The sequence below is a fragment of the Opisthorchis viverrini genome, assembly GCF_000715545.1.
Source record: "Opisthorchis viverrini unplaced genomic scaffold opera_v5_239, whole genome shotgun sequence".
NCBI lineage: Eukaryota > Metazoa > Platyhelminthes > Trematoda > Opisthorchiida > Opisthorchiidae > Opisthorchis > Opisthorchis viverrini.
Window position 1 is genome coordinate 640,377 of NW_008751897.1, and position 25,374 is coordinate 665,750.

At 42.1% G+C, this 25,374-nt stretch overlaps 1 protein-coding gene across 1 annotated transcript; it reads left to right on the forward strand.

The window, feature by feature from the left end:
- Positions 1 to 2,110: 2,110 nt before the first annotated feature.
- Positions 2,111 to 25,374, forward strand: T265_14682 (hypothetical protein; the record flags this gene model as incomplete). Its single annotated transcript, XM_009174765.1, has 5 exons — positions 2,111 to 2,445; positions 12,183 to 12,388; positions 15,388 to 15,529; positions 22,260 to 22,432; positions 25,020 to 25,374. 5 exons carry the CDS (start codon positions 2,130 to 2,132, stop codon positions 25,122 to 25,124), a joined length of 942 nt encoding a protein of 313 aa, XP_009173029.1.

The window sequence follows — 25,374 nt, forward strand, 5'->3', positions numbered from 1 at the left end:
TGTCAACAACATGTCTTGCTGGTTAGTCTTCACTGTGCTCCAAAACTCCACCAAACTTGAGCCTAGTTACTTGGTCTAAAGAGGCATTTGTGTCAAATAGAAACTTCTCCTAGTATTAAGTCAAGAATAAAGTCCAACTTATCCAAACTGAGGACATCCACTTAACAAACCCCCAATAATTCACATTCTTGCCACTTTTTAGAGAAGAACATAAAGTGAATTATCAGAAAGCGGGCCAGCAGCCAATTTTATGGAACGCATCGGGATTGTATGTGGCTTGTTGCACTAATGAACTTGTTTACTTCTGCGAGGAGCGGACGAATCACTTAGCACACTGCTGCAGCGTTACTTGCTCAGCTTGTTCAACGCATTATGCAAAAACCGCTGGAGTAGTATTGGTGAGGTCGTCGAATCTTGAACAATTCACTACATGAAGTTTTGCGTCCCTGGACGAAGCAATGGGAAAAACACACCTACTGACCCACTGCTACGCTGCACTCCACGGCGCTCTTTACCTGGGATGGCAATGAAACACTGCAATCTCAGCGAAAAAAACAGCTCGCCACCTTGGCTGCAGATATTCTTCTCAACAGCAAACGTCCGTCCCTGATGCCTCCATCATGTGGGCACAGAGAGATCAAAGGCATAGAGATTTAGTTACTTTGGTTTGTTGAGTTAAATGATCACACATTCACCTGACGATCTGCACAGCTAGGGGCTTAAGGCTGCGAATGAATTATTGGGGAAACCTGGTTACCGGTGATAGATAGATAGATGAGTAGTTTTCCAGCCGATATGATCTGCACCCATCAGGAAAAATCAAACTGATTCTCCTGGGTTGAGTCAGAAATCTAACCAGAGTACTTTCCAGTTATCTGTTGTTGGATGAGGCACAAAATTGTGTGGTTCTTTCCGGTAGACAAGCTAGGAAAGGATTCAATCTAGACTCCTGAACAGTCTTCCTGTATTGCCAAATAACTGTATACATAACCGACTTGCTTACGAAAACTGATTACAGAAGAAAGCCTGAGTATGATTACCTAAAACCCTTTCTAAATAAAATAATCTACCATGTTGCCAAGCAGGCTATCCGAACAGGCATCGTTAGTTACGGTGGATGGTCCCGTATGGGTGGAATTTCACTAAGAAAGCAACGTCTCCAACTGTCAAAGAATTTTACTCCGGCCTAGCTGACCTTCATTCTCGGACGTCCGAACAACTGAACCTGTTATAATTGAAAACCTAAATGAGATTCAGTGTATTTGCCCCTGTTTTTTTTCGCATGGGAATACTGTGACCCTAGTTTTATTCTTTGCGCAGTTTTCACAGTGTACAGAGCCCCACCGCCCCTAACAACCGAACACCACATCATTTGGACGGATATGTCACGTGCAGAACACGGACCAAACGAAGGCATGCCCTGATTGGTCAGGATGGCAGCCTATGCGAGTCAAGCACCTTTGACTCGACGCTTCTCGCCCTCTCACGGAGATTCTGGTACGACCTTGTGGAACACTCTGTGACTACACTACAAATACAGTTGTAATAATTTTCCTTTGTCTCCATAAAGGGCTGTGTAGAGCTACCGTGCCTTTTTGATATACTATGCATGGACAGAGCAGGAAGCCAAGGGATACAGAGTTGGACTACCGTTCAGCAAGACACAACACACAGAGTGCAGTCACTCCACTAACAAAGACATTCACTGACACTAAGACTATGATGAACAGAAGATAGACCACTACAGGAAATGGTGTTCACCGTGCCTCCTTCAATATCCAACAGACACTCGGTGCTAGAAATTGCCTAATCCAATAGCACTCGTGATGTCACAAATGACTGAGTGAAAAAATACTGCCTTTGAACAAGCAATTCGATTATTCAAAATCTCTGGGAAAACCTACCTTAAGCACATGGAAACATTTAGTCTGTTCTCCAATGGACAGGGCCTGCCTTGGGCGCTTGTGCTACATGCACCAATTGTGCGTTGCGCTGAAGCGCACTCTTATTGGTTGGTTATCCGACCAGATTAAGCAGCCAATCGCACTGCCTTGAAACTCTGTTCAGTCGGGGCGGCGAAATGACCTGCGAACTTCGAACGGTAGCTTCACAAAAACTAGTGTTGAACGATGGGTTCCATACTTCATGGTTCACTTGTGAATTGGTCTGGGAATTATCTTCCCCTTTTACTTGGCATGCTAGCCGGATGCCTTTTATTTAGTGCGCATCGCAGGATAGGAGATGAGGGAATTTGTCCTGTGACTAATACATCAAACAATATTCCCCCTTCAAGCATAGGCAGAAAACTTCGGATTCTGTGTTACATTAATACATTTCCACGGAACTATGAGGCTCAGGCTATCCATGCCCAAAGGACTTGGGCTCGTCGATGTGACAGGTTTTATTTTACCAGTACTGTTAGGCATTCAGAATTATCGGTTTTAGGTGAGTATATTATTTATCACTGTTTTGTCTTGCTTGTGTACGTGGTTGAGATCACTGTCCTTGTCTGCGAAATCCCCGTGTATTGTTTTGATGTGCTGTTACATAGCTTTGGATGCCTATTCGAGATATTATTAAATTGGCACCCGTGATATCCAAGAATTTTATCAACATACCGACATTCTCTTCATCAGCTGCAGTTAGTGGTTTCGCTTTGCTTGGATCAGGATTGGCCGGTAGACGTCTAAGTGATGCCTAAGTTACTTTATTGCCTTATAGTAGATCTTTTGAATAGAATAGGCGCACTAGACTGTGTCTGACTACTGGCACTTACTTAATTGGCGATTGGGACAACAAGGGCACGATTAAGCAATGTCAAGGAACCCAAAACTTCCTTTCCAGAGCTTCGTAGTGGCTATGTAGTAATATTTCAGGCTATTTGTTCCGGGACTGCTCTTTTCACTTGATCCGCTTTACATTTATTATTATTAATAGAATCATATAGTTACCTAATACAACATTCTGCTTACCAAGATACACGCCACTTGAGGGATATTTCCTATAAGGATAATGTTTTACAGTGCAACTCAGCTCCATTTAATGGGTTGTTCAAACTTGAACATGGAACTTTCTTGTTCCCAAAATGATTGATCTGCTCCTGAATAGTAAACGTCAGAATGTTGGTCGTGTTTACCGATGGCTCAGGTCTATTGGTCACTCTACAAATTATTAAAGGCGTAATTTTTAGCCAAATCTCAATGGAGTTATATTTTCGATAGGGCTATTGCAGCGTGGGTAGACAGCTCAGCACACACTTGTCTGTAATAATTCAGGTAACAGGAAATGAGGATCGTTGTGCGGTCTCATCACTGTTATTTGTTGAAATATCTCAGCTGCACTCATGCAGTGCTACCGTAGATGTGTGGCATTCATTGTGATCAGTGTGAATGACGTCAGCATTCATTACCAACCAGCATTTGGGTGGGTAGAGTCCGTTGATCCGTGCTTATATTAGTCTCCCCCCTAAAAGGAGTCAGAGCAGGAACTTCAACCTATTGGGTACTCCTAAATTACATGGCGCATCATGGTTGGGCTATGTAAAGTGGGTCGACGAATTGTCGAGTTGGGCTGTGTTTTGGCTAGTCGCTACTGCTCATCAGAAGAATTAGGGGTGTTACAATGTTGTTACCGAAAGCGCTTCTAAACCAGGGCACTCAGTGATCTGTACCTCTTTGGCACCTGTTTTGCAGATACACTGGATGGAAATCTGCTGAGGCCACTATTTTTTTGTTTGCTTTCTCCTTTCCTTCCCAACCAAGAATACGCAGATTTCCAACGGCAGTCTCTGAAGGCTTGTACCGCACAATCTATAAATGGCTGATGTGGTTTGCAAAATACCCGTAGGAGATCAGGTTGCATCCTGAAAGGATGCGAAACTTTGCTAATGTTGTCGGAACGGAGCGAAAAGTTCACCATATTTCAGGGCATGCGAAGCCCTTTCGCATAACTACCTTGGGCTTTGGCAAAGCCTTCCAGCATTCCTCCCATGCATCTATGACATATTCATCCAAGGTTTCAAAAGACATGATTTATGTATAGTTTGGTTTTGCATAGGTTTACATCTCTATCAGCGTGCAAAACAGTCTGACAATCGGAGATTCAGGACAGAAGTAGTAATCTCTCTCGAGAAATACACTCATTTGCAAATCAATTTGGTCTTCACGAGAGACTCAACTGAATCTCTCGTTTATGGTATTCTACAACTGAATGTACTGCAAACAGGCCGCCTAATGTTTCAGTTGGCACGATATTTGAGATATCACAGTATATTTTCATAAAGGAAACTACTCACAAAGTTGCTGAAGACTCTTCAGCAGCTCACGACTGGTTTCGCCCTTCTTGGGGCTCACCTCCTTACTGCGCTGGGGTATTGTTTTTACTTGTTCTTCACTTGAAAGCTGAAGTAGATAGTACTCAGGTGTTTTGTGGTAAAAGCGGACGGTGATTTTTTTCGCCTGGCTTGACTACTTTGTGTTTCCGCCACAGAACAGGGACTGGAAACAATAATACCTTTACTGTAACTGCCTGCTGTTTGATATTGTCTTACCTCTCCATGTCGTGCCAAAGGCAAGTCAAACCATCTGGAGTGAACAGACTGAGCTCCTCATAGTTAAACATTACTTCATTTCATTAGTGATTCTTCCCAACACTCCAGCGCGTTATGTTTAGCATTTTGTGGGAGGAAGGGTAAAAACAAGCTTTAGGTGCTTCAGTTTTATTAACCGTCCATCGGCTGTCTGTCTCAAAGAAGTTGCCTGCTACCAAACCAACATTGACTGCCGAACTGAGTGAAAGAAATAGCTCACAGGATGTGATATCTATGGTAACTGTTCTTCTCTACTAATCCATGCGAGTATCCCATTGTCTCTTGGGTTTCTCTCACCTATGCAATGACTGAAGAGCACAAAAACGGATGCAAGGTAGCATATCACTTGCAGCAAGTTTCCGCGAAACTTCATTGATACCAACGAACCGCATTGCTAATTCTTCCTCAATTTAGTGACATAACTTCACAGCTGAAGCTGACAAAATAAACAACTTGCAAGTTGAGTCCGTAAACATTAGAAAGCAACCCTTCCTAGAACGTTTCTCAATGTCGCTAACCAGTCTACTAGCACTCAGTCTCATTAGGTATATTATATCGATACCGCACATCTACAAGTGGCTCATATATCCCACTGTAGGCCTAAAATCATTAATTTTTACTTCAAATTCTTTTGGTCGACTCTACTTACTCAAAAAAATTACTGCTACTTGCCTTCTGTATTGCTTTCTGCTCAGTTCACCGCAACGAAAGCATCAAGATAAACCTCCACATTATTTTGTTGGATCGATTCGGTTCGATAATAACCTGATCCCGAGTCTGAATATATGGCATAAAATATTGTAACTTCCTCACTAAGGCGCGACTAGGTCTCCTTTTACCACCTATCTTGTCTAGTTATGCCATAAAAATTTTGAGGAGCAGTGTCCTTAGGGGAGAAACATTCGCGTGACTAACTGGGATCACTTGATTTTTTTGACCTGAACAAATGCGAAGACGTCATCTAGAGTGGCGAAGAACGAGCATGTGCTGGTACTAACCAAGAAAAGGCAGCATACTACGAAAATTAGTCTGAAGATCAAACCGACTATAAGGCTTGCTTTTCGTACTCCAAAACCGGCAATAATCCTAAGTCTTCGACAATGAGACGGCGGTTATGTTTGATTGTGTTGACTACCACACATAAGGAACGAAATAAAGGTACTTTATAATTAGACTGGGGTAGCTCATCTGCAAGTGATTCAGAGGTTAGCTAAGAACCTAAGTTTGGATTGGTGAAGCTGATATTCCCTTTATACTTGTTTACATACGGTAGGTATAATGATACATACTGATCAAAGCCTTTGCTCACTGGCGTCTGAGGATCATATACAAGATAAGATTGGCTTCTCAGGTCTCCATGGAAGCAGTCCTACAGCACTGTCACGGCATAGTCGTTGTCCTGTTAGCTAACATGTGCAACCTTATTGCCCAACTTAGCGGACACAGGAAAGACCGTCTGTACCACCTGAGCTTCCAACTTCAAGGATCAAATGATGCGCTTGTGAGGAAGGTTCTCAACGCAGGTCTATGGTAAGAGTGAGATTGTCACGGGAGGACAGCTAATGGCCGATTGTCTTTCGTAATAGCAGACGTTAGTGATATTGACAGCAGTCCGTCAAATTAGGGGAAATCATGGTCCTAACAGCGCTCCACGCATCATGCCAACAATTGAGTGGGTTGTTTTGGCTGCATTGTTACGATTTAATTTCCTTCGGTCAGTTTTTCGTCACGGGAGACAGCTAATGGCCGATTGTCTTTCGTAATAGCAGACGTTAGTGATATTGACAGCAGTCCGTCAAATTAGGGGAAATCATGGTCCTAACAGCGCTCCACGCATCATGCCAACAATTGAGTGGGTTGTTTTGGCTGCATTGTTACGATTTAATTTCCTTCGGTCAGTTTTTCATCTCCTTACTAAGGGTCCTTCACAGTGAGAAGTAGTTTGTCTGACCCTATTGACCATAAATTCGGTTTAGTTCACCCTATCTAAATGATCTTTTGGAGTAAGTTGAGCCAATCGGTCCACTATTCCATTAAATGGAGATAGCGCTTCAGGGTGTAGGATATGCAACCACCAAGAAAGCCTTAAAGGGGACCTTGTAGGTGGATAGCCTTACCAATCAATGTAGTTCGATCGACTGTCAGTCCACAGACTTTCCAAATGAATAGAAGTTCAGGCCATGTTGAGAGTTTAGAAGAATCCGGCTCGAAGCTCTCCTCATCCACTCTTGTAAAAACACGTGCAACATGCATGGAGCAGGGGGGTGATTTCATGTCTGGCCACTCAATTGGTTAGGTTAGCGCTTTTCAGGTCAGTGGTATTACGAAATATGTAGTCTGGTTTTGGAGGATCTCGGCCACAACAAGCCTTATTACTGCGGTTCATCACGCAGGTTTTGAATGGTCACGTAGCCTTCTGATAAGCTATAGCTAACTAGTTTTTTCATAAAAGGTGATTCCCGAACCAACCATTCCACAGTTAAGAAAGTTTGCCTCATGCATTTGGGCTCAACTTAGGTGAATGCAGTAGGATTCTGGAATGCTGTTTCAAATCAACCCAAAATGGCATGCACTAAAGTTCCTGAGACGAGTGATAAGCTTCCCATCAGGCCAGTGTTTGAATTTCATCGACTGATGTGTTCGTATCGATTCTATTCAGCTACTTGTGAATGGTCTCATTTTCATCCCAGTCAGTCAAAAATCCATACTTGACCCCATAACTGTGGCACCTCTGATGGACACAATCAGGTGATTTGAGGCTGTTAAAACGGATGTTGGAGAATGTTAGTTCCGCAAGCAAAACAGGATTTTATTTAAAGACAACGCTGCCCCTAAGGTCACTGAAAACTATTCGACAGCCCATAACCAGGTTTGCTCTTCTTGGGACTCGTCAGGTGTTTTTATCATCTTAATGTTCTACTTCCCTAAGGTCCTGAAAACTATTCGACAGCCCATAACCAGGTTTGCTCTTCTTGGGACTCGTCAGGTGTTTTTATCATCTTAATGTTCTACTTGTAACATTCTTTCTGGCCCCTTTTGCCTGCTTGTGACACCACGGAGACGACAAATCCGGATGCCGAATCAGGATGCAAAGCCAGTTTCACGCAGTTTCCGGTCCTTCTAGTGTGTCTTTTTACGCCCAGCCAATATAACATCCTCTTGGAATCAAGACTTGCTTAGAGAGTTTGTACCTTACTAAACACAGGAAAAAGAAAAGGTGGAAACTAGCAAGCACGATTTTCAGTGTTACTGAACATCTGAGGCATCCCCTTTAGTTGATGAAAAATATTCCACTGCAGAATGGTGAAGACTGTTTAAAACAATGTGCTGCAATGGAAATTGCACTGAAACAGAGGTCTTTCGGTACTGTTAGCACAGTGGGTCCTTCCTATGACGAAACACCCCAGCCGAGCAAATATTTGGGTTCAAGAATGTTTACCATAGAGGCTAGTAGTAAGCTCTAATTTTTCAGTATGTGCAAGTGACGTTCATGTCCAAACTGCGTGTCACCATCTTGCAACACTTGCGAGGTTTACATTTAAGACCATCACTTGTACATCCAATGAAATGGCGTATGAGTGTCATACTTATTACAGAGTTTTATAGTCGCATCATGAATCGGCTAGCAGGTTACCCACCAACCCGGATATCGCAGAAATGAGAAAAACAGTGGTTTATTGCTTCCATCAGCCATGAAGCTCCAAGTGAACTGTAGAAATTGAGCCTCACTATGGGCTTCATCAAGTGCACTCCGAAAGGGTAGTTTTTGGCGGATCAATGAACTACTGAGTTAATCTGAGTAGGGAGGGTCGCAACAATAGCACACTGAATATCTATGCCTGATAAGGAGGGAGGTTGAACGAACCAATGCAGGCGTGATACAAAAGACTCAGTAAGGAAACGCTTTCAAATTTTACCGGAAAATTTCATCTACAAGGTTATCTCTATTGAAAATGTCACTGACGACTTCAGGCAGCGTCTCCAGACATTCCATTAACCTTGAGCATTCGAATTACTATTTTGGGTGAACGTCCTACGTACGGTTAGCTCCACTGTAGGAAACTCATTTAGACAGCACAAGGAATAACCTTTATCCAGGAGCAAATTTCCGCTAATTTTGGTTCTTTTTCTACCATAACTTTCTCTCCTTGCAGCTGAGCGAAATTCACTTGTACTTACTCGCCTATCATATGACTGCATCCAGCCACCTCAACATATCGGCAGTATTAGCCGCTTCATGAAGCTCAATTTGTCCCACAGATAATGCGACATAAAAGTTACTTAGTTGGGTTTCCCGTGTTGTATTTTTATGAAAATGCTCCTTATATCAGTAAAGGTTTGTTCCATTCGTTGCGAACGCCCTGTGTTGATCGACGAAGGTCACTATGGTGAAACTTATCTTAAGCCATACAAGTGCACCGAAAAATTAGGTCTCTAATAGAAAATAGAAAAGAGCCAAGGTAGGTATCATCAAACTTTCTTCACTGTCATTGTGAGATTTCAGGCATAGAAACTTATTTTACCCACCGGCATGGATGACAGACCAGCAGTTTAACATGGACCATCCAGGGATTAATCACTTGCGGCCTTAAAGCATTTGAAAAAAAACCGCATTCACATTGCGCTGAGGAGAAAATTTTATTGGGCCTTGTCTGGACAACTGTTCTAGTAAGCACTTGTTTCCATGTCCTTTTCCTAGCCAGATCCCAAATTCACCACCCTGGTTCTCACTGGTCTCTAAGTTTACACAACCAAACCCAACGTTACTTTGATTACACGCATCGGATCAGCAAGAACAAGGCCTTCTATAGAGGAAAATGTTGGTAGCTCAGGTATCGTAGATGGTGGTCGTTGGCTTGTTCGCTGAGCTGGGCAATTTGATTGCAAACGTCTCATCACCAATCGAGGTGACATCATCAGTGCGTTATTGTGGAGCGTAGTAGTGCGTAGCAGTACGCCAACGCATCTGTAAGCCGAGTCTGCATGATATCCTTCATCTCCTGTTACCTAAACTACGGAAAGCGTATATTTTTTGGACTTCTATGTCATATTCGAATATGAACCATAAAAATTATTCTATACAAGCAGTGCGTTTTAAATGCTGAGAATAGTTCCAGTTACCGTGTTCTAGGGTAATACTGAACAATATTGTCTTGCTACACTGAGACTGTCAGCCCCTGTTTCACAGAAACCGACGTGCTCTGATTAACCCCTCCTAAAACGATTATTTTGTTACGATCTCGTTCAATTTAGTGTTGGAGTAAAGAGGAAAAATCAACTCCCTCTGAGGAAATCAAACACTTTTGTCTATTTATGCTTTACTTGTCACCAAGAAACGACGATTTTAGAAATCTGGAGCTATCTGAACAACAGCGATAAACTGGGTTTATCAGCTACACGTTTAGTGAACCTTCTTGTTACTGATCATTTATACTGTCAAATAAACACACAACATACAGAGGTGGTCACGTGGTTCGTTTGTGAAACTTATATTCCACTAAAAATCTTCAAAGTGATGAGAAAGCACATGATTTCGTCAAGAAATGGAGCGAGATGGCTGTCCTGCGCTTGTCCAATTTGAAGTGTAAAGCATGTTTCTGATGGTGCGTGGAAAGATAATGCATGTTGCTATTCACCGCAAAAGACCACCCTTGAGCTTGGTAGTCAGTTTTGAAAGTAACCTCTATCCCATCGTGATCACTGGATAATAAGCGCACATGCCTGTAACGTCCGCAGATCCCCACTGTGGCTAATTCAAATTAACAACTCACAGTAAAATTAGGATTCCGGTTTGGCACCTGGGAATAATTAAAACAAAAATAAAATTATTGATTATTAAATTAATGAGTTTGTATTGCTTATTATTATATTATTATCATTAACATGACAATAATAATTAGAATAGTGAATTAATAAATGATTAATAAATTAAAATTAGTTTGCAAATGAGTGTATATTCGCTAATTTCGTGCAGTTTGTTTTCAAGTAAAACATAAGGTTGACAGAAACTCGAGGACTGCGCCTACCTGATGAACTCCGAGAAGGGCGAAACCGGTCGTGGGCTGTTGGACATTTTTCAGCAACCTTATGAATAGTGCATCACAAAAATAATTAAATTTTCTCTAAATAATGGTGAGGCATTAGTCTGTTGTCATGGAGGCTTTCATAGGTGGGTGCAAATTAAATCAAATTGAATCCAATCTTTAGAAAAAATGGGTATGACGAGTAGATCGTATCAAGCTCATATTAGTATAGACACGGATTTTTCTGTCCATAGGTGCAGCAGTAAGACTGCATCGGTGATAAACAAAAATGATGCTTTCTCTGAAAGATTATTACAGATAAATGCCGCTTGACCAATAAGCAGTACAAGCGGACGATGTAGCCCTTGGAATAAGACAAGTTTAACTTTTAGGGTAAAAATGTCACAAAATTTGTAGTAAGTGAAATGCTACGAAAATATTAACCGTTCAAGGTGCTATCACTTACCATAAGCTGTCGGAAATATATCCTCTTATATAAACTATCGCGAGGTGAAATCCAAAAAAGCTTGCTATTGGACACAGCTTGACCAACGGGGCATGACAACTAATCGGCACGTCAGGGGAGATTACCAATTCCATGCGTAATGAGTTAATCTTAGGATTTACAGTCAAAATGCCAGGAAGAAGATAAGGGGAGTGTTGAGGAGTATCAAAACGATGTGTAGACCAAACATGGGATATCAAACAAAATCTGACGCAGGTTGTGAACTCTTTCTCAACTCATGCCCAATTCACTGATATCCCAGATCCTTAAGTTGCCAAAAACTATGCAGCTACTCCCAAGGAATATATCACCTCAAGTTGAATCATTTAAGTGGGGCAAAACAGGTGCTGCCGTCGGAAAAATCGTTCCATCTTAATATCTAACTGGTTGCTCAGGACAAAGCAAGCCACATCCAGTGAGGTAAGTTGCTGCTACGTGGTAAATTAGACGCCGATATTCCATCGAAAATTCTGGACAAAAGTCACGGCGATGTCTCCCGGTGGTGAAAGGTATTTTGAAAAGTAGAAGGTTGCTTCTGCCTGGTATCTACTGTTCGAGGGGAAGGGGGGTGGGGGAATATTTTCGTTGACTAAAGGTACCACGAAATTCGTCCTTTAAAAAGGTGTTTTGTCACGCGGGAATAATATTCCAATATACCCTAGCAAATGACGGCTTGCATGATTGTGTGCACTTTGAGGGTCAAGCGCAAAGCACTGCAGTTTCTGCCTTCTAGAAATTCCTGTTAGATGGAGGACTATATTCAGAATGTTTACCATTGATTAATGTGTCTGTGATTAGGCCAGATTTTTATATAGGCGCTACCTTCAGTCAGGATGATCAAACTTTAATTGTCGAAACAGAATTGAGCAACATGTCTAGATTTGAATAACCGATGAAGTCCATTTTGTGATAAATTTGGTTGGAGCCACAGTCTGCCGATATCCGGTGTACAATTAGCTTTATAAGAACGATAAAAGACAGTCACATGTACCTTGAATTTATTTCACCAATGCAGTTATTTGCAAACAATTTTATTTCTCTAATCGACGCACCAAACTCTTTGTAGTTATCAACATGACTCAACCAGAGATCAAACGACATTTATGGGTGAAGATGAGGAAGATCCTGCGCGAAGTCTACCGACAGGCTGACGAATATGACTACTTTTTCAAAGCAGATGACGACGCATACGCTGTTATTCCAAACCTGCGTAGATTTTTAATCAGCCACAACGACCCACTAGAGCCAGTCATGTGGGGCTACCGTTGGATGGTAGGTTTAAACATTTGCCTAGTAAAAATTTTAAAGGGAACTTACTAGAACAGCATCTGCATTTGAGGCATTTTGTGTACGTGTGTTGGCTCAATTTAGATAATTCTTGCTCTGAAGTACGGTTTGTCAACAATTTTGTTTTGTGCAGTAGTGTACATGCTTTTTCCCTAGCCTGTTATGCAGTTCTCCTTCTGGGTCTGTTTTTGGTTTTCGCATGTAGACCAGTTGAGTCGATTTCAAGAAGCCGCCAAATTTTTCAGTTATGTTGTCACTGTACTCTAATATATTGAGATCTACCGGTGTGCACAACCCGCGTATCTGATTTTTAATCAAAGTTAACGATGACCAAACTCATGAAGTTAGTAGACACCTAATTATCCGCTGTACTTCAATTTCCGTGTCGTCTTCATTAAAGCACATCCCGATTAGCCCATCAAGCTTTCTTTTAGCCAAGTTTTTCCATCAAAACTATTCATATGAATGTCATTGTATGCCAGGAAAAGCTTGCACAGGCTTCCTTATGTTGTTGTTTCCAACGTGTTTGGCTACGCCAACAGTAAACACGCCTTTAAAACGTTCAGCCGCGGCATTTCTCAGAATGGATAAGTCGGGTCAAAGAATCGTATGACACTGAAACTGCGTTCGAGAAGTGATCGGTAGGTTGCTGCAGTGTTGACGATTGATCTAAAATAAAACGGTTTATTAAATAAAAAAGTGATGGAATTCGCGTTCTCAGAAAACCTGGTAATCGGTCAGTGAATGCGAAATTGAAATTGATGAGGCTGAGGGCTGATTAAAGTCCCGATATCCTTCCGCACAAATTAGGCAGACTGATTGCCTTGAATTTCCGTCGCAAATAATTTCAAGAAATTTCCATCTGTTTGTTTAAACTTGCTTGGGGAGATTGCCTTCTTTGCGATGCATCTGGCAGTCCATGGGGTCACTCCACGACTACAATAGCGGTTTGGCTTGGGTTCATTTTTGACTTCAGGTAACTGTTGGAATCGCTAAAAGTACGGACCAAATGGAGTCATCCTGATTCGTTGCAATGCCGTCATTTCTTTACTTCTAGTGATTTCAGTATGTAGCTGAGTCCAAAAGTGGACTTCCGAGGTAAGAGGTTGATTTTCATGGCCTTCTACGACAACGCCTGTCTAACGAACCCTAACTGCCGTCCAATTTCAAATGGACCTCTGCATTTGTTGACTGAATTACTTTTCTTAGCTCCTGCCTTTTCCCCAGTTGGGGTGAGCTGCCTTCATGGATTTCCCGAGTCTTAGCTGCCCAAGCGCGGCAAAGCTTCTACCAATATCGACTTAGTGTTGTTTTCAGTGGTCTGGATCATAGGCAGCCTGCAGACCCAGATGTACAACATTGGTCTTAACAATGGTTTTCGGCTGACCTGCATCACAAAAATGCCATTTTGGCGCCGTACGGTGTTAGCATATGGGCGGGGAAAAACGTGAACAAACCATCGGAGTTGGTTCTTGTGGGTTGAGTACACAGGTGCAACGATGCCACATTATCAACCTGCGGTCATGATGGTGCAATGGTCGAAAGTACCCATCTTGTAGGTGTACGAGGCAAGAATCAGCCAGGTTTCTTTAGCACAAACAAAAACATCCATGATGTCAGACCGATGTATTTTAGACTTATTCTTCTGACTAGCTTTTTTCTGTGCCATACTGCTGGCTTCTGTTGTGGAAATTCTGTGCGAGCATTGTTCAACCGGGCGCACACTTCATGCGTAGTATGGCCGTTAGGAAGAATGCTTGAGCCTAGGAAATCATAAACACTCTCTAGTTCAACACCGTTTATCTTAAACGGTTTGTCGGAGTTGAGTAATGATGAGAAAAGGACCTTTGTTTTTGGACACTGATGCTAAGGTCCACAGAGGAAGTACGCTGACCGATTCTAATGAAAACCCACTGTAGGCCATGGTGGCCTTCAGCCAGCACAACTGATATTAACAAACTCACGTGATCAATACATTCCTTCCAGTCTCTACCTCAAGGGTTCGCCAACAGTGTGATACGTTAGCAAATACACAACAAATTAGGGGAGTATAGAGAGCATAGTGAGGATCCGTCTTACTCCAGACAACAATTCGAAGTTCCACGTTTCTCCTCCCTACATATGGGCACAAGCTGTCTTTGCACAGTGGTATGAACCCAGCAGCCTGATTAACTTCTAATATCCTACAGGGACTTTGTATGCTATAAGTTTTGTTCCTTCCACCCTGCCATCTTGATGATCGTTTGTTTAACAGAAATGTGCCTAGTGGAGAGTTTAATGTCAAGCGACAAGGTGAGTAACTAAGCTCTGCTGCGGGTCATCGATAGATGCGTATTTTCTCACCAGATCAGTGAGTAAACGAACGTCTTTTAGCGATGTTAAGTTGCACGCTACATAGTCCATAGTGGAGTACTAGATTTCTGTTTCTATCCATTAGGTGTAGATACCAGTTTCAGTTGGAAACGACGTACAGGTTGCCTGTCGTCAATAGGTTGTAACCATGTGAGAATGTCTGGATTGTGCCTAGTAATTCTGAACACAAAAAGTCGAATGGATGGAGCTTGGATTATCGATTTCGCTGGAATGTGACTCACAACTTCACCAGAAATTTGAATTTGTAGATGGCGCGGACTAAAGTTGGTTCTATAGATTCTTGTACAAATTTTGCTACTCAATAACATTTTTCACGTGTTTTCGCGGAGCTTAATGGCCATTTTTTGAAATCTTCGACACAACTGTCGCGTAACCAATATGACCCTGTGTTTGCTAAGGCGCAAGTGTTTTTTTGATTGACGGTATCTGATTGCTTGTCAATGACAGTCGTGGACAACAGTTCTCAGTACAGGCGTATGAAAAGTAATTCGTATACACCATGCAAACTTTTTCCCCCCATAACTAAGCTAAGATGACAATAACACAGAAATCTAACCCTTACTGTGTTTTGCTTTACGCCACGTAAGTATGGTGTATCTTTCCTTACCTAGAAACTATGTCCCGGCGGTTTCTTCTCGGGCGGACCGGGATACGTTCTTACGCGTACTGCCCTTAAACGAATTGTCGAGCGGGCTATTGACCGGCATCCAGATTGTCCTACTACAGATGAAGATAAAGAAGACGTTAAAATGTGTGAGTTTCTGGAGTATGTTTAGACTTGAGCCAACTGGTGGTCTGTGAACCTGACCAAGTTATCCCTCGTTACAACTATTCAAAAGAAAGTTCGCCTTTTCCTGTTCGTGAAAGTTTATGGAAACTTTACGGTAGACCACGCAAACCTGTCTTATACATCGCTTTTTCATGGCATCTAGTTTTTGTAGCTCTTAGAGCACCATTTGCTGCGAATAGAGCAGTTATACGTCAGTGTTTATAGCAAAACCCGACCAACTGGTCTTTTGCTTCTATAGCTTTTTTGTTCTTGCAGTGATACTGTTTGAAATGTTGATCAAACTGGCATAAATATTGAAGACCTGTAATAATACTAACTAAGGAGTCCCATCTAGGACAGCTTCAACAAAATGCTTCGAAAATCTCTGTAAATCCCCCAGTTAAGTCACTGATACGGACTCAAAAACCTTACACTGGTCGCTGGATTTCAGTCGAGTCTACTGTGATTACTAGAATAATATTAGACCTCGACTGATTCAGCATCGCAGTTATTCAGACGATCTCGATGGTTCTCTGCGAGATCAAACCCGCCATTCCGGTCTACGTGATAACATGCCAAGGGTGATTTCATGTCCCTATAGTGCTTTATAGGGCTTTCGATCCCAGTTAGTAGACGGTGATCCTCCAACACACGTGCCTACCACTATTATCTGTAGTATCGGCAGTTAGACCATGGATCATATTAACGAAAGAGAATGGATGTCACAGTTATCTGGACATTCTTACCTTGAACGAAGTGAGCCATGTAACTGGCACTTGACTTCATGAGTTTGTTCCAGCCTGTCTGCTATTCACTGAGCCAAAAGAGTTACGGGAAACACTACAAAACACAGACAAGGCAGGTTTCGTTTATCAACCCTATCTAATAACCGTTTCATTTTCTAGTGTGTTAAATATGCCTCAGTCAAATGGCTATTCTTTTCATTTCTATCTTGGTGTGCACCGCAAAATTATAGGTTTCGATTCTATTTAACCCTGCCATGTTTAGCTGACATTTTACAGACACCGTTTTATATTTTTGATTGATTGATTACATTCAATATCTTTAGCCATCGAGCCAATGCTATTGGAAACCTCAGTAACCAACCTGTATTGTTCATAAGATGAAACTGCAAACGCTGCAACAATTAAGCTATCCCAATAATAGAGAAAAACAGTAACATTTAATTTGAGCGTTGATTGGATGAAAATTCGAATGAATTATGTTAGTTTTCAGCTGCCCTGAAATTCTCCCTTCATATTTTTCTCATTATTGACAACTGGTTAGTCGGTGCAGTCACGTACGAGGAAAGCTAATTGTATGTTTAGTTGACCACACGTGCATTGCTGTTGCGTAACCCTGGTGGAACTTTGTGATAGGGAAAATTTTGTGGGCCATTGAAGAGTTTACAGTAGCCTTGTGTGTGACGTCTAGACGAGGTTGATTGTAGTTTGCCACGGAAAAGCAGCATGACAGACCGAAAGTAACTACAAACGAACAAACTTCATATCAAACTGTGTATGAAGAAGTGTTTGCATCCTGTCACTGTTTGAATCTGGACGAGCATTTTGTAAGTTTTTGAGGACAACACTTCCTCGTGCCCCCAAGGGGTGCAAGCACCTCAGGCTGTGGATCGCTGTATTAAAGTAGTCTTGTGTTTCCATTTGACATAGTTTCCTCTCAAGTTTCCAAATCCGGAACAGAAATGACCAATCGATGCATGCCGCACATTTTCTCATAATCATTTCTACAACACATGGTATGGTTTCCAACCCATCCTTGAAGTAGCGTGGGGGGCTGTCAGCAATGAGAACAGTTCATTGAAACCAAAATTCTCCTCTTTGACATTCCTCCTAATAGTATTTCGCGGTATGGACTGAACCTTACTCCTAGTCATAAATAACAGCTAACATGAGTCACTTGACTTCATGAAAAATGAGACCTTCGCAATAATCCCCTTTTAACATCAGACCATAAATGTTTTCGGTGCTATTCAGATCCCGATGGTACCAGATGACATACGGTTCCACTCAGTCTATCTTGCGCTTATTTGAAGCTGGACAGTGACGAAATACATAATATACTTTAGCTCAGTTGATCCATTCGTGTGATCGATTTTCGAAAGTATGTCTCCATAAATATATATGCTCCTTACCTAAAAGCCATTTTCGGTCAGATAAACAAACGTCAACAGTGATGTGACACTCATTTTGGGGCTGATTTCAGTAAGGAGTTTGATCTTCCAAACAAGCTGATGGTTTCAAAAAGCGGTCACAATAAAACACTTTACGTTTTATGAACAATAAACAAAAAAATGGGTTTAAAAGTGCATATCTTGTGAAGTAACCATTGTACATCTCACAACTTGAGAACTGCGTCAGAATGGACCGGAGATTTTTGATGAAGGCAACATGGTTCTCATTGAATATCTCTTAATATACAAAATATTTGTACATAACTAGCGACTCTTGTCAAGGCTACCAGATACCCCGGCAGTTATCTCCGCCCTCCGCAAATGTCAGTTTGTCTTGTAGTCCACCGCCACAACTTAGTGAGATGAGGGATACGCGTCAATGCAGTTTGAATAATATCCCAACCAGCATCCCGAACAATGAACTAGATGTCAACATCAATTATGGAAGAATACACAGACTAAACACTAGTGATATTTGTGAAGTGGTTGTGCTGTGTGTGGTTGAATCCTATTCGGTTTACAAAACTTTGGACAGTACTTTTCAGTATCTTGATCAATCAAATGAAAATACTGTGTTTAGATTTCTAAAGTTATTATTGGCCGCAGGAAACTTCAAGTTCGTGGAAGGCAAACAAAAGTAGACATTAATATCAAATAATACCGTCTCCTTAGGATTTGAATTTGAATTTGATGGCCCATTTTTTGTTAACGACTGGGTTTATGAACACATATTATTGTTCAACATGCTTCTTGCAGCAAATAGCAGATAGGCGGACGGAACGATGCTTTGTAGCACTGGTAACGAGAACCACTTTGGTTATTACCGACCGGCCTCGGTCGAACTATTTTTCATTCGACCAACATATTTTGCTGCTCGACATCAGCCGAAGGATCCCAGGACATTGTCGAATGTGACTCGTGAAGGGCGGAAGACAGACAAGCTCTGGTGCTATTGTCCTGCATTCAGCAAAAACAATTTTTGGGGTTAGCGAAATACACTCATTTGCATACCAATTTGGTTTTGGTCAAACCTGAAACGCAGCTGAATCTCTCGCTTACGATCTTCCTAAGCCGTGTAGGGTAAAACCAGTTGTGGGCTGTGAAAGAGTTTTCAGCAATGAGTAATGCAGTGCGTCTATACAATACTGCGGATGTTGAGATCATTTCAGCAACTATCTTCAAGGTTTCAATCAGTCAGGCAGGAGTTTTCAGTTGGTTACGCTGGCAAAAGTAGAACTGATTAACACCAGACGACTTGGGCCGATTTTTGACGTTCGAAATCGACAGGTTTGGTAGCCCCACTTAGCCTGGTCCCTAGAAAATCGATCGGATAATTCAAATAAGAACGTATCATCGGTCGCACCAATCTAGTCAACATCGACCCAAGATGACGTATTTCACTCGTCTTAAGCATTGTCTTGCAGTCGTTCAAACAAGAATGTTCTCCCACTATTTTCCATGTTAATGACCGGACGAAGATTCTTTGCAGTAAACAATGAATAATCTACTCCAGAGAATGCAATCCAAAATTTTCTGCACCCACCACTGATGCCCTCCCATATCCAGGACACGTATCGAGGACACCTAAAGACAAGTTAAAGGCATAGGGTAGCGTTCAGCTCACTCGTGCGGCAGGAAAATGATCCAGTGTTTGAAAGCTGAGCGCTGAACGCCTCGGAAATACCCTTGACAACTGAAGCGATCCAACGCGCACGTCCTGCTAGGCGGTAGCCTGTAGGGTACACCGGTCTCTACAAGAGCCAGAAAACTAAGTCAGTTTCCATTCCCTTGGATGAAGTGTTGAAGTGCCCAGATGACCGACGTTCAAACGACTCAATCACTGCAGTTTTTACTCACCAAATCGACCTCAACTTTGCTGTCTGTATGGTGCTGATAAAATCTCTTCCTAAGCGAAACCAAAGCAGACGCAGTGAGGTTGTTCAAATTGTCCCCTTCCTCAGGCTAGCAACAAGTTCACACTTTGCCCTGCTGGCTCAGTGTAGTTCTGCTTGCATATGCTCAGCTGGAACACTGGAAATCCGGGCTTACTTGCGATCAGCGGATATGCCTTTTTAACTAACAGAAAGGCAACAGATTTGATGGGGCGTAAATGCTCTCCGTAGGAAATTGTTCAACTCGTTCTTGGAGGCCGTTTTGTATACGAAAGACAACATATATCTAACCAACTAACAGACTCGTTTAGATGTGTTTGATTCGTTGCTGAATCAAGCCGACACCTACTGGGTGCACCAGCCATCGATCCGTTGTAGAAAGTGAATGGATAGCCGCACGCGTCTCATAACAAAAGTTCACGAAAAGTAAATAACTCAGGTTGCTATAGCTAAACATTTAACCCCAGCCGATCTCATTGTTCATGAAGATCACTGAATACAGGTCACATTTTCGGGGAATCATATGGATGCGCCTTCACCTTAGACCGCAACTCCTAGTTGGTTTGTTAGGACATGGTCTGTAGCAAACAAGCGTAGTCACATTGAACAACCAGAAAGCACACAGCAATCTAAGATACAGCGATCAGTTGCAAGGCATGACGGAAATGTTTTCAAATATTCCGTCGTCTTTGGTTTAGAATTACAAATCACCTGGTGTGATGTACTCAAATAAGAGAGGCAATTGGGGAAAGGTAGTATCGTGCGACCTACATTATTGTACTCTAACGGAGGACGATTCACCGTTTTGGCGAATGATGAAAGAAAGAAAGAAATCAATCAGTCGGCGGTGCACGTCACTTGCTTCCGTATGCATTTATTATGCTGTTGGTCATGCTGACGATTTAAAGGTAATTCTGTTCGTTGACAATATGAGGAGATTTCAAAATATCAACCTAGGTTTCGCCCTATAAGTGGGGCTGGGCTATAGTGAAAAGCTTAGAAGCACTGAACACACGCTATATTCTAAGGGAATCACCTTGCGAATTTCTGATGTTCGAGCCCGCTATTTGGCTAGGAGTCGCAGGCGAAACGGACCGGTCACTAGCAGCTGGTTTTCAGTTTGACTCACTCGTATTCAGACAGGATACAACTCCATTCATCCTTCAGACAAGAAGTCCACATCATGAAGTCACTTACTGAATGGTTCAAGTCAAAGTTCCATGCAACTCATAAATTATTCCTCATTCCGGACTAGTGGTGGATAGTACAGGGAGATTTTGGAACTTGAATTGCATCAAGGACAATTGCCGCACCGTATATAAAAAGACTGGGATTTAATTTGACGTACCAACCACAAACAATAAACCATCCTGGTATCATTGTTCACCATCTCATGTTCTACCCTTAAACACAGGTTCAACCGCCTCTGTAGGGGTTTGACAGAGTCAAGCTGCATGACCATTCTCAATCGTTCCGTTGCGTCATGTGCACATAAGATTCCATTTCACTATGATGTAGACCCCCTATTCCCCTCAAGTGGTTGGAAGTGCTTGAAACAAAAGTTTCATTGACCCAGATCAATAAACAAGGAGTCCAAGCAGACCACCGCCGTGTCTATCACCATCATATCAGTCGCTGATGATCAACGTCACAAAAAGCTATGTAGCAGAAGTTGACTGATAAATATTAAGTCAACGAGGTTCGAAATGAGTTTATATATTCTGATATTGGCAAGATGCCGTCACAAGTTTCCAGACAGTCCGAGGAACACTAGTATGAACTGTCAACTTCAAATAAGACAGTGGATTACAGAAACAACTTCTGAGGAAAAGTGCTGATTTCACTTTGTCTGGAATAGATCCCTACTTGACTGTGTATGGTGATTTTCCAGTGGTTTTTTGTTCAATCAACAAAATAAATGTATGGGGTTACGAAATTAAATGACAACGATTGTTAGACTTCCTCTCGGGCGTGGGCCCTCTGCAAACCTGTAAGCATCAAATACTGACTTGGGTATTACCACCGTTTAGTCACTTGCAAAGATCCCGTATACTGAGGTTGAACTTAAAGAATGTACCTCCAAAAAACGAAATTGACGTTTGTGCTGTGCATCACATTTTTAAAGAGGATTGTCTTTAAAAGATTGTCCTCTGTTCATCTCTGTACTAGCAGAAAGCCGCCGATGAAGTTCAGCGACAGTAGCTGGGTAACAGGGCGTTTACTGACCTAGAGTGGAAGCCTCGAGGAAACCGCGAGATGGGCGAGTTTTGTTTTGCCTAAGAGCGCAGTAGCCTTTTAACACATCATGTAGAGTGAACAATTTTATTTCGGCTCAAATAATCGTAAGGAAGTTTTGTTCCCCGCTTTGTTCAATAGCTCATCGACATATGTGAATTTTTCTTTGACGAATCGCGTTATCCAAACGGTCCGAACAATCATTTTGGCTCACTAGTGGAGACGATTTCTCGATTATATGCATTTATAAGTTTACTTCGACCGCCTTCTTCCTAACTTTTACTAGTAGCAGTGCGACGGCTTAAAGATGGTTTTCACGTACTGTTAACACAGGCGATGTTAGCTACCCAGTTTAGCTTTTCCCCAAGTTTTCTGCCTTTTCCCTTCATTTAGGTCTTTGTGGTCAAGCCGTTAGTGTCAAGTTGAAGGACGCAAAATGGAAAAATCGAACAGACCTTTTCTACCCGTTTAACCTTACACTGCGCACTGATCTTATGGCAAGAAATAAACTAAAAGCAATATTGAATCGCAAACAGGTTTCCGATTCTGATCTCAAATCTATCAAGGTGAGCGCTTGCTTGACGTTGATGGAGCGGTTTTAGGATCTGCGAGTACATGAGTGCTTGGGCTAGGTGCTAATGCTTACCCTCAAACGCAACTTGTAGCTGATTCCTGAGCAACACTGGAAATTTCGGTGCAGTATTCTTCCTGGAAGCCAGCTGAATCTCTCGTTTGTGTATTTCGCTAAGATTTTTCATGTTCGTTACAAACAAAAACGACCTGTGATTTGCATCACATGTTGGCAGCACTTTTCATGACAAATATAAAACACCGAAGGTTCTTTAATAATGATAGACTACAAAGCAGCGATGCATCTTTTTCGAGCACTGTCGATGAGGCTGTCGATGACAGCATGCGGGTTTTCGCGCCATGCCTCGTAAACTTTCAGTCACGATGGTTTTGTCATGTAGGTATCGTTTGAGAGAGAAGGCATCGAGGAGAAGGTAAACTATAATGAAAATAGGCCAATGCTTCACTAGTGCCTAGGCTTTGAAAGAAATTCGAGCAAATTTTCAGTAGTGCTTCCTGATTGATGACACCAGCAAAGTCCTTATTTTATACTTATTTTTATACTCTTATATACTATTTGTTATATGCTGTTGTACTGTCTTTATTTGATAGTGTTCATGCAGTTTATATTTTTATACTTTAGATTATACTGTGCAATCGTCCTAAAGTACGCTGTTTCAATTACGGCACTTTGGATAGACAATTCAACTCATTGTGCTCTACAGCCAATCTCATCGCTGCGGCAATGTACCATCCCCTAAAATGCGCGTAAAATTTGTCTGCATTGCAGTGGCCAAATGTGCTTTCGTCGTTTACATCGGAGCATTGTAAATGTGGGTCGTGCCTCTGGCAGCGCCAGCCGGATATTGTTTATCCATGCCGTTGCAGAGCACCGCGTATTTGTCGTAGGTCTGCGAAAACCAATCACCCCACGCTTACTGTTTGTACTGGTGCGTGGTGGTACGGAAAACTCCACAGTACAGTGCCTTGGATTGACCAGTTGGACAAACAGTGTACGGAGAAGTCAAAAGTTCGAAGTAGGCATTCTCCGCTTTGATAAGCGTTCATCCAACGAAAAGGTTGAGTGGACCAGTTATCGTCTCAAGCCATGTAAAGCATTATACCAACCAACATATTAACGCTGGTGTAATTCTGTTGATGATTCGTGGATTTTGAAGGCTGCGGCTAAATTATGCCTAGTTGACCGATTTTCGGAAGCTTTTCAACCACTCAGTCGGTGAGTGGGGGTCTAATCTGTGTATTACAAAAATGGTATTATTGTGCGATTTTCTCGTGCCAAAAATAGGAAAACGCGTCGACACGGTTTGCTGGATATAAGCTGACCTAAGTTACTCTTTCCNCCGTGCACAGGGAGTGTACGGATCTTCCAGTGTCACTAATCTGCTTTCATCGGCCAAGTGGACAAATAGACATCAGTTTTGCGGTGTAGTTTAGCCGTCATGGTAACATCCGATTGACTAAAAAATACACGTAGGCGGTTCACCGCGCATGAGAGTGGACTGCTATTCCTTTGCATATTTGATTTTGTACCCTTCGTTCTTGCTTTGTGTATTTGCTTGATACAGCTCACACAAACTCCGTTTCGATAATTATGAAAAATTCGGCTTTTCGGTTACTGACTGTTACAACCTGTAGGAGAAACTGGCCGGAAAGCTGAATAGAAGGGCAAAGTGATAAAATGGGTCTGTCATGATAAGCACCATAGGACATCAACCAGTGAAAACTGATCAGGCGGCCCCGCAAGGGAGTGCACTATAACCTGGGTTTATAGCGCACTCTAGTGCGCTTCAGGGCGCACAATTTGAAATTACAAGTTGTTCAGCACAACATTTCCACCAAAATCCTTCGATAAACTAGTCAACTAGGATGCGGTATATGGTTCAGTAACTCTGGGAGCAAGTAGGACATATTCCTGCGTAATCTAACGTTGAAATGCTTACATGTATTTCTAATGTAATTCGGCTGTATAATCGCATATCACGTCCCCTTGCAAAGCAGTAAAGTCGTTAAACGATAAAGAAAACAAAAGGCTTTAACTCTGCAACGAGAATTACTGCGAATAAGCACAGTGGGAAATGACGTTTTAGTGGGTATTCCAATGAGAGAAAGGTTAGTTTTACTCAACGGACTTCCTTAGGGATGGCAAATTTCATAGCTGACTGACTCTTCCTTTGTCATAGAGACCGTACAATGCTTATTCCGAAAAAGACTGTGAAAGACGTTCAAGTTTTTCTAACATGAACTCAGTGAACACCACGTTGCGCATATGAGGAGGGTGGGTGGAGTTAGGAGTGGCATCAAGGCAATGACCAGCATATTGTATTCTTTTCGCAATATCTGGCCAGACTCCAACGACTAGTTCCAGGACATTTCACAATGAAAGATTAGTGAGGTTGGGAATTCCTTCACTGCCCTGGATTTGTATATGTATCCTGATTGCTGATATTTGTTGTTCTTCCTGCACTGGACAGTAAAGTACAGCCTTGCAAAAGTTACTAACAGCAGTTTATCAACCATTATCTTATTATCATCTTTTCTATGTTCTAATCCCTTCCTCTACAGGTCGACTTCAGCAGCGCACATGTTGGGTTCCATTATGTCAAGGGTACGGAAATGTACATATTTGAATTTCTGATCTATTTTCTGCGTCCCATTGGACTTGATTAACGCTGAAAGTCATCCGTTTTCCGACAGTTTTACGGATTATTTAGTAGTCTTCCTCAGTCTTTGGTCGCAGATTGGAAACTACCCTCTGAAATGATTACTTTTTCTCAGTCCTGTGACATTTTTCAGCAGATTGACTGTTGAACTACCAGTATCCCAAGAACTGGCTGGAAAATTTGACAAATTGTGCACTACTATTTCCCAACTTCTTGGGAAATCAGAAACTTACAATATTGTCCCGAATGATTGGCCA